The sequence below is a fragment of the Nilaparvata lugens genome, chromosome 13 (genome assembly GCF_014356525.2).
Source record: "Nilaparvata lugens isolate BPH chromosome 13, ASM1435652v1, whole genome shotgun sequence".
NCBI lineage: Eukaryota > Metazoa > Arthropoda > Insecta > Hemiptera > Delphacidae > Nilaparvata > Nilaparvata lugens.
In genome coordinates, this window is record NC_052516.1 from 10,086,262 (window position 1) to 10,103,648 (window position 17,387).

Sequence of the window (17,387 nt, forward strand, 5' to 3'; positions counted from 1 at the left end):
GTCGATGTAATAAATACCTATTTTGAGTGATAATTATATGTGTATGAGTTGGCTCAGTTAGTTTTATAGGATTTTATTCTTGACTACACCTAATGTACATTGAAATGTGTGGATTAACATATTCTATTCTATTCAATATAGAATGATGAGAATTATTGGAAGGAATATATCCTAATCTATTTGATTAATCATGATATTTATAATCATGATTATAATAGAATAGAGAAAAGATAGCATGAGTAGATATCCCATGCTAAAGGTCGTTTATGTTCCAAATTGGCCGTGAATGTCTCTTGAAGGGCTCGGATGACGCCTCGACTGGAAACATCATGCTCGTCCTGCAAACGGCCACGTGACTATTCGTCGCTGTTCGGTACACCTTTTTATTTTTATTTAAATTGGATAATCTTTTTCAATATAATAGTTAAGATAAGAGTGAGAAAAAGTGACAACTGAAATTTTTAAATGGTCTGTCTAATAAGCGAGTTATGGGTTGTTGAAGTGCTAAACTTCGTTTTCTTTCCAGATCATAAACGGTTTCGAATTTTCCATTAGAGTTTTTTTTTAATACATTCAGTATATCATTGTCTTTGTTCTAATATGCGTTTTTTCGCGATTAATGCCAAAATAAACGAGTTATCGAATTTCCAAAAAATGTTACTTTTTTATTTATGAACGAAATGGGGAATAAAATGTTTTAGTTTAGAAAGATACATTTTTGAATTTTTAAGACAACAAATAATAATAATAATAGTTGAAAAAATAATAATAATATAGTCGAAACCGTTTATGATCTGGAAAGAAAACGGAATCTGGAAAGTTAGCACTTCAACAACCCATAACTCGCTTATTAGACCACTTAAAATTTCAGTTGCCACTTTTTCTCACTCTTAGGGCCGTTTGCACAGTGTAAGTTTAAGCTAAAGCTTAAACCAAAACTGGATTTTTTTTGGTTTAAACTAAAATTCCGTTTGCACAGTATCAGTTTAAACTCTGTATTGAGTTTAAACTCTGGGAAAGTTTAAGCCTCTAAAGCAGGAGGTTTAAACCAAATAATTTGGATTAACTTAACATCTGTAAAGATTTGATGGGGAAACAGCTTATAGTAAATTATTTTTCGACGGTTGTTTTTAATGCTTCTGTAGACCATAATCATTATTAATTTAGGTTATAGTGAATCATTTTTTGAATTTAAAAATAATTATAATGGAGGAATTGATATAAGTTTTTAATGCGATTGATAAAGATGACTGCGAAGAAATTTTGAAACTGAGAAAAATTGGGCAAAAAACAAATAATTTGAATTTCTGGGATAGAGAATTTTTCAACGGTTTTGCTTGAGTACAGCAACTGCCAATTTAGTATTTTGATTGAATAAACCACTTGATAGAAATTAAGACAATATTTTTAACAGTGGTCTTCGATTAGAAAACATGTTTTTAATAACACATTACTGAGATATATTGCTTTTGAGAGATTTCTAATAAACGAGGAAGACCGTAGTAGATTCAAGCGCAACAAAATAAATTTTTTATCCTACATTCTAAAATATATTTTCTGATGCCAACTAAACATAAGTTTTTAAAGAATATCTTGATCGCCTTTCACTTTTATAACCGTACCGTACAGCTTACAGCTCTGTGGATTTTGAACAAGAACAAGAAAATACTAAAATAGTAGCTACATAACCTCAATTTACTGATGGCTTGTAAACAAAAAACAAATTTCCTGTAAAAATTACCCGTCCTGATATTATAAACGATGACATTCTATTACCAACTTAACGCTAAACTAGTTTAACTTAAACTGGATTGGTAAATGCACTGAGAAAACCGATTCAAGTTTAAACTTTCAGATTAACTTAAACTCGATTAACTTAATCGAGTTTAGCAATCTATACTGTGCAAACGGCCCTTATAATGATCTTAACAATTATATTAAAAAAGATTAGCCAATTTAAATAATAAAAAAGTGTACCGAACAGTCAGTCTTAAGAAGCTGAATAATCTATTGAAATCAATTGTGATTGGTGTGCTTACCTCTCCACTGCCGACAGGCACCACTCCGACAAACGACTCGCTGAGCGTGCGTTTGAGGAGACTGCCCGCAAACTGTACAACCGCCGCATCTCTCAGTCGTTGCCGCTCGCCCCCTCCACCGCTAGGGTGACAACTCCCACCTCCAGGGCAGCCGCAGCCCTCCCCTCCATCCATCTCCTCCAGCCAGCTCCCCAGTTGCGAGTAGATTTCCTCCAGTTCTGTTAAGCAACAAACAAGATTAAAATGTAAAATAAGGTAAAAAATGGGGTCCTTCCCAATTATTTCAACGAATTAGTATATTTCGCACCTAGAGCAGAAAATGAGATTTTTCCGGCTCGAAATCGGTTTTCAAGTCCGAGGCCATAGGCCGAGGACTAGAAAAGATTGAGAGCCGGATAAACTTTTTTGCCCGTGGTGCGAACGCTATTTTTCGCCACAAACAAAAATAAACAGTATATATATATATGAGAATAGTTGTTTACTAAGCACTTCCGAAAGCAGAAGTGGAAGGTGATAGCTCTAGAAATCTGAGGTAATCTGAATATCAGGATATTGTCCAAGTATTTTTATTTTTTATTCTGATTTGTCTAAATAACCTAAAAGATGATGTTCAATTATGTGGGAGGTTGAGTTTATACTTTTTTATTGTTTCAAATGACAATAAGATTATATTATTATAAATGTTTTAATTATTGAATAATAAACACAAATAATGAAAAGTTTTTTGATCAGCTGTTTTTTTGATCACCTTTCTTAGTTCCATGTTAGCGGCTGGAAAGGGTACTCTTTCCGGCCTCGGCCGAAAAGAAACCTGTTCTGACGCCAGACGAGAGTCGTCTGCAAACAATGTCTTTCAGATCTACGTAGGGACTGGAAAACAGCTGCTTTCTATGCAGTGTGGCGGAAAATTTTGTATATTGAATCAATTAATGAATGAATAAATTTAATTCAGCTTTATTGTCGTGAGCATTTAAACAAATACATGGACATCGCCAAGTACATATGAGAGCAGAACAATTACAGTCATACAATAGAATAGATATTAGACATAATTGAATGAATAATTGACCGAGCGAAGTGAGGTCTAAGATTCAAGTCGACGGTTTTGCATTTCTCTTAATGTTTAAATCTTTATATGTTGCGCATTTACAGCGAAACGCAGTAATAGATTTTTATGAAATTTGACAGGTATGTTAGATACCTGGCCCATATCTTGTACAGAAATGTGCCAGGGGTGATTAGGGAAGCAGAGGCATTTAGTTTGGTAGTTTTTAGGAAGAGGGTGGACAGGTGGCTGTACCAGATTGGTTGGTAACCAACACGACTTCAAGGTTTCCAGACAATTGATTGGTATTTATTTTATCATTGATATAACCGATATGACTGTTTTGCCTTTCTGGTTTATTGTTTTTTTTTCATTCTCTCTTCTGAGAATTTCTGGAATCCCTGCCACTGCGGTCTTCAAAAAAATATTGTTTTTTCTTCTTTATTTATTCTTTTAATCAATCAAGGTATTAAGTATACTTATTCCTACATACTCATTATTAAATATACATCAGCACAATATATTATCTATTTTATAATCAGAATATTAATAATACATCCATAATATAAGTGTATTCTCTATTATTTACTTCTATGAGCACATTAAGCTTATTATGTATAAAGTGGAACTCCCCCCCCTACACACAGATGGATAGTCTAGTAGGGGGATTCCAAAATATGTTGTATATTGTATTTCTTATTCGTGTATTATGTTTTTTGGAAATAAACTGAATTGAAATTGAAATTGAAATTGATGTTCCTTTTTTAATTGCGCATCGACGTATATACAAGGTTTATGGAAATGTTGCATTTCAAGGATAATATAAAAGGAAAAAGAAGCCTCCTTCATACACCAATATTAGAGTAAAAATCAGACTATAGAATTATTATTCATCTTAAATCAGCTGACAAGTGATTACACAGGTGTGGAGAAGCCGACTCTATTCACTACCTCCGTAAACAAAGCCGTAGTGTATTCGTGTGACGTCAGCACAGGTAGGGCTCCTACACCAATAAAAATTCGTTGATTTCAGCTGATCTATATCAGCTAGTGTTTCTATTGGTGTAGGAGCCCTACCTGTGCTGACGTCACACGAATGCACTACGGCTTTGTTTACGGAGGTAATGGTATATTGCTGTATTTCCATAAGGTCTATAGTTTCAATCAGGTACTTGTGGATGAGAATACTGCGTGAGGTCTACTGTTCACAAACTACTAGTTTAATGAAAAAAGTCACTTACAGAAAAATTTCAGTCATACAATAGACTACATATTAAATAAATATTTTAATGGAAAAAGTCACTTACCAGAGCTATAATCGGTACTAAAGCTATACTTTGATGAGTTGCCGAAATTTCGTTTGGGAGAAGCATCCACCATTCCGTTGCCACTAGAGTTAGTTCCCTCTCCCCACCCCCGTGTCTTCTCATCCTCCAGCATGAATCCCCTCGAACCCCCTCTCTTCATTCTGCAACAACATAAACAAAAGATAAATCGATTTACTGATCAAATGACAATTTAAACACTAATTAACAGGTGTAAAGTCTCAAATCTAAAATACAGGATAAAGTAAAACATTGAAGCTTATGGGACAATTATTGAAATTATGTAGCCTCAACTATAAAAAAGAAGAAAGAGAATACTAGTAGTTCTGTGAACAGTAGACCTCGCGCAGTATTCCTCCTCTTATACTGTCCATCAGAGTAAATCCTGCCGTATGTCGTGTCGGCTAGATATCGGTGTGAAAACGGCTAATGGCTGTTGGATCAAAAATGCTAACATCAAAAGCTAATCTCCTTCAAGACATACTGACAACAGGTCAGCCAAATGTACCTAGAACACAAATATATTCTAGGTATATTGGGTCAGCCCGTGTTGAAAGCAGATAAAGGTCGAGAGAAAATACTATTGTACTTTCAGTTATTAATTGCATGCGTCATTGCATGCAATTAATAGTCCACACGACAGCTGATTTTTTACCAAGTTACATTGAGATATATAGGCCTATAAAGAAAAATAAAAATCTCAGTACCATTTTTGAAATATTTTATCACAACGTGTTTCGGACATTGATGCCATTTTCAAGTGTCATATCAGATCATAACAATGATTGTGATTTTTATGACGTGGCCTATACTTGTTTATACTTGTTGTTGGCAATAAATGGATTTGATGATACTTCTTCCACTCTGATACAGAGTGTCATATCACTTGAAAATGGCAGCAATGTCCGAAACATGTTGTGATATTATATTTCAAAAAGGGTACTGAGATCTTTATTTTTCTTTATATATATATATATATATATATATATATATATATATATATATATATATATATATATATAAATCTGACTATAGAATTATTATTAATCATAAATCAGCTGTCGAGTGGATTAATTGCATGCAATGACGCATGCAAAATATCTCAATGTATATCTTTTCTGTATTACAAGTAGCCCTATACAGAAAATAGATACATTGAGATATTTTGCGTGCGTCATTGCATGCAATTAACCCACTCGACAGCTGATCTATGATTAATAATTCTATAGTCAGATTTTTACGGTAATATTGGCGTTCGAAGTAGACTCCTTTTCCTTTATTCTTAAAATGCAATATTTCAAAAAACCTTATATATCGACGCGGAATCCGAAAAGGAACATACCTGTCAAATTTCATGGAAATCTATTGCCGCGTTTGGCCGTAAATGCGGAACATATAAACATAAAGAGAATGCAAAACCGTCGACTTGAATGTTAGACATCACTTCGCTCGGTTAATTAAGTTTGATTAGTACCTGATCTCGTTATCCTCCATACTAGATCCGGTGATACTGATGCCGATGGCGTAGCTACTGGAATCCGAGCTGCTTCCACTCTCTGCCCGGCACAGTGCCTCCCTCAGCCTCGCCGCGAATGTGCTGCGTCGCTCCGGGGTGTCCAACTGACCGCTGTACCGTTTCACTTCCAAACTCACGTCACCGTCTTCTGCAGAAGTAGTGAAAATACCGGTCAAAAACATGTTGAAAATAGTTATTATTAAACGAAAATCCAAATTAAATGCTGTAATTCACCACGAAGACTTCTGCTACTGCAAATATTGACAACAGGGTAAACAGCCAGATGGAAATTAGATGAGCGCTACTATTCAAAAATTATTTGTCAGCCCGGGAATCGAACCCAGTACCTCCTAATTGCCGGTCACGAATGCTTACTGGAGGTAAGAAACTCAGGAGGTACTGCGTTCGATTTTCTCTCTCTCTCTTTCTCTCTCTAATTCTATTTCTCCTCCATCTAGAGAAACAGGTGTAGGAGAAAATTATAAAAAATGAAAATGTACTCTCACTACAACCTTAACGTTAAATTCGCTCCCAATGACCCTTACTTACCCTGACAAATAATTTTTGAATAGTAGCGCTCATCCAATTTCCATCTAGCTGTTTACCCTGTTATCAATATTTGCAGTAGCAGAAGTCTTCGGGGTGAATTACAGCATTTGATTTGGATTTTCGTTTAATAATAATTATTATTAATTCATTAGTATTTGATAATTGCAATATCTCAGTAATTTCCATCTGTATGTTGAAAACAATCAATAAACCAGTTGAATGCGTTAAGATTAAATTTTGAAGTCAATCAATTTCTCAATCTGCTGTGTGACTGCAGTAAACAAAGTACTACATACTATTGTCCAAGAAGGCAAATTTAGCTACTATTACTACTTACTATGATCCAAATGTCACCTCACTATAGTGATGTCCACGTTATAATGACAGTGGATAAAGATAGGAGAATAGCGATGCCGATTCTCTGCATTAATTAATTATAATTCTACACTGTCAAAAACATAATTGGCATCGTTGTGGACCTTGAAAAGGATAGTACCACCGGCTTTGTCGAATGATAGACAAGGATAGCAATTCCAGAGTTGAGCAAATACTGTCATTATAACGTGAACATCATTATAGAATAATACCATTCGACTCAGTATGCCATGAGAGACGTTACTATATACCCAGCTGCTCTATGGATGCAGGAGGCAGACATTAATATACCGAGTGATTCAAAAAGGACTTTACAACTTTGAAAATTCATATACATTTTATTAAACAATGTACAGAGCTGGTTTTGGTGTTGTTTTAAAGGAAAATACTCCAAGTTTTGACTCGCGTAGTCCGCTAGTGCCTGGTCGCACCGCACAAACGCTAGCAGCAGTTACGTTAAAGATGGCTGCCTTCACTGGACCCGAGCGTGCTAGCTGTGTGTTTTGGTTTGAAAAACGGCATAGTGTACCTTGATATGTTGCAAAAATTTTTGATACCACAGATCGATGAAGATGAACGAGAACGAAATATTTTCTTTATGCAAGATGGCGCATCTGACTGACGTCCGGGATTTTCTTAATGACCGCTTTCCAAATCAGTGAATTGGCCGTAATGCGCCAATTGCATGGCCCCCTCGTTCCCCAGACTAACACTGCTGGATTTTTTCTTGTGGGGTTTCATTAGAGATATGGTGTATGTACCTCCTTTGCCAGCCACTCTACCTAAACTTAGAGCAAGGATTTGCGCTGTTGTTGAGTAAGTTACACCTGAAATGTGTATTAGTATTAATTAGTATTAATTTGATGATAACCTCGACACATATATTATATAGTGAGGTATCATTTTGTAAACACTGAATATTGTTATATTATTGAAAATATATGAAAAAATATGTAATGTATGAATTTATGAATAAACTCCTCTGGATGTGTCGTCCAACATCCAGAGAAATTATTATTATTATTAAAATTATTAATGCAGGTGCGAGTCTGGGAAGTCATCGACTATCGATGGGATGTCTGCAGGATAGCCAACGGAAGTAACATAGAGAATCTTTAGTTTAAGGTGAAAAAAACTTGAAGTGTTTTCCTTTAAAACAATACCAAAACCAGCTCTGTGCCTTGTTTAATAAGATTTATATGAATTTTCAAAGTTGTAAAGTCCTTTTTAAATCATCCGGTATAACTTTCTATATATTGTATTAATTTTATATGATGTAATTTTTCTTTTGAATATCTATTATTTGTAAAAGTGGTGTGTACAATTAATAATAATAATAATATCGAGTGACCTGGCTGGCTCAGGTCTGGTGTCAGAGTTTTCAGGTCGCAACTGATCAATTTCAGGGCCTCTGAGATGACCTAACGACTGCTTTTTAGGCAGCCGGGACCGACGGCTTAACGTGTCCATCCGAAACACGGGAGTGGCCCGAGATAAATATCTTGGCCCGGGCCGGGATTTGAACCCGGGCCTCTGAATCATAAAGCCAGCATATGATCCACTCGACTACGGCCACTCCGCTGCCGCTGTGCCCTGGGGAAATGGAGGGATAGGGACGGCGGACAACGGTCCGCTGTGCCCTGGGGAAATAGAAGGATTGGGACGGCAGACAACGGTCCGCTGTGCCCAGGGGAAATGGAGGGATAGGGACGGCAGACAACGTCCGCTGTGCCCTGGGGAAATAGAAGGATAGGGACGGCAGACAACGGTCCGCTGTGCCCTGGGGAAATGGAAGGACAGGGACGGCAGACAACGGTCCGCTGTGCCCTGGGGAGATGGAAGGACAGGGACGGCAGACAACGGTCCGCTGTGCCCTGGGGAGATGGAAGGACAGGGACGGCAGACAACGGTCCGCTGTGCCCTGGGGAGATGGAAGGATAGGGACGGCAGACAACGGTCCGCTGTGCCCTGGGGAAATAGAAGGATAGGGACGGCAGACAACGGTCCGCTGTGCCCTGGGGAAATGGAAGGACAGGGACGGCAGACAACGGTCCGCTGTGCCCTGGGGAGATGGAAGGACAGGGACGGCAGACAACGGTCCGCTGTGCCCTGGGGAGATGGAAGGATAGGGACGGCAGACAACGGTCCGCTGTGCCCTGGGGAAATGGAAGGACAGGGACGGCAGACAACGGTTCGCTGTGCCTGGGGAGATGGAAGGATAGGGACGGCAGACAACGGTCCGCTGTGCCCTGGGGAAATAGAACGATAGGGACGGCAGACAACGGTCCGCTGTGCCCTGGGGAAATAGAAGGATAGGGACGGCAGACAACGGTCCGCTGTGCCCTGGGGAAATGGAAGGACAGGAGGTCAGGGACGTACAGCAGCCAACGGGCCGCTGTACAGGAGAGGAAGGTTGGGAGCGGAATGCTCTGGTCTGGGGCTCGTCCGGCGTTTGAATACTCCCCCAAAGTGGAGGGGATGGAGTTGCGCCGCCGCCAGAGGCGGTGGAAAATCGTCTCGATGCGCGGAAGATGGTGCACCATCGGTACCTTCCTTATCTCCGCGGTCGGCTAGCTTTGCTGATAGCCGAGCGTCTTTCAATTTTTTTTGGAAAGCAATACTTTCCTTACCTATGGTAATAGGGCAAGGAAAGTAAAAAATATTACCTTAGAGAAAAGATATCATGAGAAGATCTTCCATGATATAGGTTGTTTATGTTCCAAATTTCTAGCAGATTTTCTGTGAACTCAAGCCGACAACTGTTTATTAAAACTGTTTTGGTCGGGTGAGAGTGTAAAGCCCGGTCCAGACGCTCAAGTTTAGCTTCAGTCTTTTGCTCAAGCAAAAGTCGAAGCATGTAAGTCTTTGCATCTGGACGGTAAAACGGATGGGTCTTCAAGCTCAAGTCGTCAAACTTAGAATGTATCGGCCGGGAATCTTGTCATGGAGTATAAGACAAGTCATGTTATTACATAATGTCATGTTATTGAACCCATGGTATTGAAGACTTGTATTACTGATCACTATGTTACTTCTCTTAGGGTTCGTTGTGAAATAGACTTGACTAACAATGCTGCTCAGTTGCCACTTGTTGCCACCAGGCTCGATTATGATAGGCTTTTGTCTCTTATCCAGTCTGAGGGCTGGCAGTCTGTATTTTCTAGTAGGGATGTTAATGTTTCAACAGATAACTTTGTAGCAACTCTACAAAGCTATATTGAAAAATCCACTATAAATGTAGCCAAATCTAGTTCGAGGTTTAAAAAAATCAAGCCATGGATTACTCAAGGTTAGTATTTTCTATTAGAAGAAAGCAAGCTCTATTTAACAAATGTAAAAAGGAACCATTCAATTTAAATCTGAGAAATTATTTTAGAAGTTATCGAAATAGATTGACAGTCCTTATTAGAGAAGCTAAACGATTGTATTATAGCAGAAAAATTGAGGAGGCTGGAAATGATGTAAAACGGACTTGGAATGTAGTTAGGGAGGTAGCTGGTTGTAAAAAAATAAGGAAGGAGTGTTTGGAAGAAATTGAAATTGATGGTAATGTCTATAGTGCTAGGGATAATCCCAATATATGTGCTAATGCTTTTAACGATTTTTTCATCTCTATAGGAGAGAAAATGGTACAAAATATTCCTAGTGAGCCTGGTGACGATTTGCAACCAGACAATCCCCACAATCCGCAAGATTATTTTACTTTTCAATATGTATCAGAGACTGAGGTTGTGGAGGCGATCGAGAGTCTTAGAGGTACATCTGGGCCTGGTCATGATGGCATTACTGTATCTGTTTTAAAATCTGTTAAAAGTATTGTTGCCTCTCCACTCAAACACATTATTAATGTAAGTTTTGAACAAGGTATTTTTCCAGATTCTTTTAAAACAACTGTAGTAAAACCAATATTCAAATCACAAGACAAAAGGAAAATTACCAACTATAGACCTATAAGTTTACTTTCGAATTTGGCTAAAATAATGAAAAATGTGTAAAGAGACAGCTACATAAATTTTTGGAAGTGAATAATATTCTGTCAAAAAATCAATTTGGTTTTAGAGAGGGGATGGGAACACAGGAAGCAATTGCTGCTTTTGTTCAAGAAACAATCATAAACTTGGATGTAGGTAGGAGACAAATAGCTATTTTTCTTGATCTTGCAAAAGCCTTTGATACAGTTTGCCATGATCGTCTACTTGATTGTCTCCGTAGCCTTGGTCTTGAGGATGTGGCACTGGGATGGTTTTGCAGTTATTTAAAGAATAGGCAACAATGTGTTAGAGTCAATAACACTGTTAGTGAATATAAATCTTTTAAAATGGGAATCCCGCAGGGAACAGTGATTGGACCTTGCCTCTTCCTGATCTATATTAATGACTTTTGTAACCTTAATTTAATCAATGGGAAAATATTGTCATTGCAGACGATGCAGTTTTAATTTTTCATGAAGAAAACTGGGCTAGCACATATGACTCAGCTGCTAGGGGACTGGGAGAAGTAAAAAAATGGCTTGATAGAAGAAAACTGACTCTGAATTTGTCCAAAACAAAATACATCTCTTTTTCTTGAATATACAGAATCAGCCAGTTAATATGTCACTTGTTTTGCATTCTCCAAATTGTCTTAGTCATGTAGATTTAGGGTGTTCAGTTAATTGTAATAAAATAGAGAAGGTTAGCAGTATCAGATATCTTGGAGTAATGGTTGATCAGCATTTAAAGTAGGATGTACATTTGTCGCAGCTTACTACACGATCTAGAAAACTTATTTATTTATTTGTGAAATTACGTTCTGTTTTGCCTATGAAAGTCATGAAGATAGTGTATTATGCACTGGCACAGTCATTGCTCCAATATGGTATTGTGGGTTGGGGTGGTGCATATACAAATGTTCTAAAACCAGTAAAAACAATACAAAATTTAATATTAAAAATTATTCTGAAAAAGAATAGAATGTATTCAACAAGATTGGCTTTTTTGGAATTTTCAGTTCTACCGATTAGACAGATATACCTGAAACACATCATATTATATTATAAGAAGCTATCACTTTTCATTTCATTAATAGAACGGATTGTGCTATTACAAGACGGGAGGAGTCAGGTCTGGTTACTGTTCCTAGATTATTGACTACTGCTGGTCAGCGTAGCTTCATATATTTATCTCCATTATTTTTTTCCAAGTAATTTGAGAGGTTTACTCGCCCAAAAAAACTTTGGACTACATTTGAAAAAGTATCTGGTTAGCTCTCATGGCTGGGATAGTGCCGAGAATTTCTGGATTACATTAGTATAGTAATTATTCCAATTGAATAGATTTCATTTTGTACCACATCTTATATCATGTTATACACTGGGCTAGGCAATATCAGGTCATATTATAATTTATTATAATTTACAAATTTTGTTGCATTCTAACACATATTGTATGTAAATATATTGATCTATTATAGCATCACTGATTTATCTTGTTTATTGAAAGGATTTGATTTTAGTTGTTAATGTATATACTGTAATGTTAATTAATAATAAGTAAGTAGTCAAAGTACGGCTGCTCCTTCCCCAAGCTCGAGCTTGCTCTTTTGGGGAAGTAGTTCCTTATGTTTATTTGTATTTCCTATTGATTCATTTTGTTGTTATATTTCTAAATTGTGAATTATTGTAATGCTTTTTCAAGGAATAAATAAATAAATAAATAAATAATAATTCTAACACTAAGTAGTTCAACCTAGTTTAGGTTTGAAAGGAATTCTTGTACACTATAAAAAGCTTTATCAACTAAATATTTTTTCATTTTTTTTTTTGAAAATCTTCAAATCATCATTACTTTTCAAGATTTGAGGTAGCTTGTTATAAAATTTCCTACCAATATAATCTGGTTTTTGTTCAAATAACCTACTATTGTGACCCATTATATGATAATCTGCTCTGTTTCGCGTATTATACTCATGAACATCTGAATTCTGGATCACACCACTCGTTTTCACATGCATTACAACTTCATATACATACAAAGATGGCACAGTTAATAGACCAAGCTTTTTAAATAAAGGCCTACAAGAGTCTAAACTATTCACTTTCTCTATACATCTGAGTGCCTTCTTTTGAATTTTAAACACTCTGTCCATATTTTGTTGAGATGAATTACCCCATACTAAAATAGCATACCTAATATGAGATAGTATAAGTCCATGGTAAGCAGTTAACAGTAGTTTTTATCATTCAGCCTAGCAAGCTGCCGCAGGACAATACCCCAGATGATATCTTATTACATATCCTCTCAATGTAAGGATGCCATGTTAATTTCCTGTCCAATAAAATTCCCAAGAATGGTACTTTCTCTTCTTGGTCTAATTCATTTTCCTCTACAAACACATTTATTTCTCTATCCTCTACTGAATTATATTTACTTTTGAATTGTAGGAATTGACATTTCTTACTATTTATTGTTAATTGCCTTTGCTTCAAGAATTGGACAATTGACTGTACTCCAGTAAAAGCATTTATTTCTAGACTATCTAATAAATAATTGTTAAAGATAAGCGATGTGTCACAGCGATGGGCCTATCCACCAAAACCTGAATCGCGTAAAAATATAGATAGAGAAATTGTGATTTCAGATTCGGATTCAATGCCCTCAAATTAATAAAATGCCTCGCGAGTACTTGAAAATAAGCAAGTTTTTTTATTGATTGTATATAACGCCATTCAACCCTTTTTTTCTTTCTTGATTCTCATGATACTCTCAGAATTTGATGTTGATATTATGATTTGCTATCATGATATATTAAGATGTACTATCTTGTTGATAAAAATACTATCTAAAAAATTTCAATCCATTTACAATCACTGTGTCTCGAGATATGTATGACATGTAAACAAAGCCATTTAGCGATTAACAGAAATATTTTTGTCATTATGTTGTTAAATATAGCATTATCCAGTTGAATCAGCGAAAAATACGATATAAATATTACTCATCGACCGGATATATGTCAACCGTATACAATTTAGACTCAATGGACCATATCAAGAACTGAGCTTGTGAGCACAAAAATAGGAAAACGGACGACATAAGATGGATGCGTGTGGACGCAATTTTACATCCGTCTTATGCTTGAACCAAACGATCCGTCTTTTGCTTGAGCATAAGACTGATGGTAGAATTGAGCGTCTGGACCCGGCTTAAGAATGGTACAGAATGAGAAACTACCAGTGTCACATAGCTTCACTAAAATGAACTACGTGGACTATCGGCTTGTGTTAGCATTGAAAACTGGAACATAAACGCCCTATACCATGGCATGTATCTTCTTATGCTATCACCATAAATGATACAGTATCACCATCAAAACAATATGATACAGTATCATCTCAACTTGATACACAACACCATAATTTGATAAAAAACTTTCAAACTTTCAATGAATTCTACAAACCAATTGAATGAAAAAGACTGAGAAATTGTCAAAAAAACACTGATTTATTGATAATTAGAAAGACCGGTTTCGGTTATTACACCATTGTCAATCTCTGATAATCTCTAGTGTTTAGACTGAGATTAGACAAAGTTGGTTTGTAGACTTTTTGTGTAGTTGAGAAGTTGATATTGTGGTAATTATTCATATTGAATGAAAAAGACTGAGAAATTGTCAAAAAAAACCACTGATTTATTGATAATTAGAAAGACCGGTTTCGGTTATTACACAATTGTCAATCTCTGATAAACTAGAGATTATCAGAGATTGACAATGGTGTAATAACCGAAACCGGTCTTTCTAATTATCAATAAATCAGTGGTTTTTGACAATTTCTCAGTCTTTTTCATTCAGTATGAATAATTACCACAATATCAACTTCTCAACTACACAAAAAGTCTACAAACCAACTTGATCCTAAGCATCACAATGGCAAGAAAATTTGTGTGAGTGAGCCACATCAGATTTTTTTCTTTTAAATGAATACCTCTCTCATGAATTTCGAGCTTATGCTGAATTGTGAGCGGACTGAAAATTATATGGAGAAAGATTTTTTCAGGGATATCTTCTTATTCTATCTTCTCCCTATGATACCACCTAACAGGGTATATTAAATATAAATAATTCATGAGAAAGCAGCAATTCTTTCCCAAAATACAGTCAAGCCTACCTTCACAAACACTAGTCCGCGCCGAATGGAACACCTCCGGAGGTGACGGTGGCTCAGACGCACAGCTGGAATACGCACTGCTCGCTGACCTCTTCGGCTTCAAAACAGCTGATGCGGGAACAGCTGATGGAACAACAGCTGATGCGGCATGCGTCAGCTGTTGTCGGCTGACTGGCAGACATTCGCCCGACGAACCGAGCATTATGAACCGGTTTCGCGGCGACAGAGTTTGCATCACACACTGTTGGGAGTGGTTATTGACTGGTTTGGTGGAAAGATGCTGAAAACACAACATAATAAAATATACAATTAAACTATAAAGGTAGACTCCAACATATTAGTGAACGATCAAGTATGAATAGACCCATCATCACTATTATGGGTATAGTAATCTCACTGTACAGGTCACTATAGTGAGGTCCACGTTATAATGGCAGTATTTGATTAACTTTGGTGTTGCTATCCTTGTCTAACATTCGACAAAGCAGATAGCACTATCCTTTTCTAAAGTGAGGTCCACGTTATAATGGTAGTATTTGATTAACTTTGGTGTTGTTATCCTTGCCTAACATTCGACAAAGCAGGTAGCACTATCCTTTTCTAAAGTGAGGTCCACGTTATAATGGCAGTATTTGATTAACTTTGGTGTTGCTATCCTTGCCTAACATTCGACAAAGCAGATAGCACTATCCTTTTCTAAAGTGAGGTCCACGTTATAATGGTAGTATTTGATTAACATTGGTGTTGCTATCCTTGTCTATCATTCCACAAAGCAGATAGTGCTATCCTTCTCTAGCTCAGCAATGTTCCCAGATTGGTTTTTAGCTATGAATAAATATAATGAACTACTAAAGAATACTGTTGGTGCTGGTAGTTGACTAGTTTGGTGACATGATGCTGGAAACGAATCAAATCAAATTATATTTATTTCAATTTAAATAGTACATCATGAATTAGAATTTGCAAACACGAGAACAATATGATTACTTAGGCTCAACTCACACTAATGCGACTCAGGTCGAGAGCATGTGTTTCCAAATGGTGACACTCAGACTAGTCGATTCTAGTCTCCGTGACGTTACCATTTGAAACACATGCTCTCGACTAGAGTCGAGTCTATTCTCGACCTGAGTCGCGAAAGTGTGAGTTGAGCCTTGAGGTGTGTACAGATATACGCGCCGCGAACATAAGCAATTCACTTTTAATCAGCTGATGCCAAGCTTTTTATATCTGTATCTTACTGTATCTGTATCTTACTGAATAGTCTTACTGTATCTTACTGTATAGTCTTACTGTATCTTACTGTATAATCTGTACCGTTTCTGTGGAAATACAGATATTTATAGTCAGCTGATTAAAAGTGAATTGGTCATGTTCGCGGCGCGTATATCTGTACTCACCTTTAGTGTGTCAAACGATTTGTAATATTGAATTTACTAATAAGCGAGATAAATTACTTTTAACATGAAGAGGAGAAACCCAATTCTCCCTCCACAGTTTGTAGCATAGTCACAGACGGAAATCCTGCGCACAATTGGATGCGCCATGTCATTTCGCTTCAGGTTCTTGTGATGAACACATCTCCGTAACATAGACAAACATATCACTTTGGAACATTGCCAGTAGAGGGGAGCGAAGCGTTACAAAGCTCTCTCACACAGACACAAAAGAAGGAGAATGCTGCTAGGTAGTGGGAGAGATTAGTGGAGGACAGAGCATCGGACCTCTCAGTCTTTGAGAAAGAGCCGTGTTAAAAGAAATTTATCTCGCACTTTAGAAGTTATTCTTGTATTTTTTTTTGTAAAATCAATGTTTTTTGGTTATTTTAGAAATACAATTTCAAACGGCCGGCATTTTTGTTTCATGAATTTCTTGAATTGTCATACGTTTTTTGTAGATCTGTCCAGTTGTCATGAAGTTTTGTGCAAAGTTTCACTTCCGTATATTTATTTATTTATACATTGTTACATAGGCTACAATATAATTCTCAACTATGAATGATTGGGAAAGAAACAACAGGCTTAAAGCCCAAAACTGTTCCTTCCCCAAATTTGGATGGAAATTGTTCAAAAATAGGTTATGTTTACACTTCATGATATTTGTCCAATTTTGAGTCCAAAATATATATAAACTAGGGAATTATGTTCAGTCATTATTAAGAAAAAAATAGTAAGTGGAAAACAAAATGGCGAGTAACTAAGTGTAAATGAAAATGTTGTAGTCAAACTATTTCAACTCAGGCATTCATCAATTCTTTATTATCATGTTTTATTCAAATTATTTCCCCCTTTAATATCTGAAAGTTGTCTATCAAACTAAATTCAATATATATAATGTTATCCTGCACTGATTCAAATTAATAATTTCCCCCATTACTATTGAAAGTTGTCTC

General features: G+C 36.6%; 1 protein-coding gene across 4 annotated transcripts in view; it reads right to left on the minus strand.

The window, feature by feature from the left end:
- The window catches only part of LOC111057760, a 54,643-nt gene that overhangs the window by 5,963 nt on the left and 31,293 nt on the right, over positions 1–17,387 (minus strand). For all 4 annotated transcript variants that reach the window (XM_039439785.1, XM_039439787.1, XM_039439786.1 and 1 more), the window contains exons 9-12: positions 14,996–15,275; positions 5,884–6,073; positions 4,392–4,552; positions 2,040–2,257 (exon numbers count right to left, since the gene is read on the minus strand). In XM_039439785.1, coding sequence (XP_039295719.1) covers positions 2,040–2,257; positions 4,392–4,552; positions 5,884–6,073; positions 14,996–15,275 — 849 coding nt within the window. The remainder of the gene's footprint in view (positions 1–2,039; positions 2,258–4,391; positions 4,553–5,883; positions 6,074–14,995; positions 15,276–17,387) is intronic.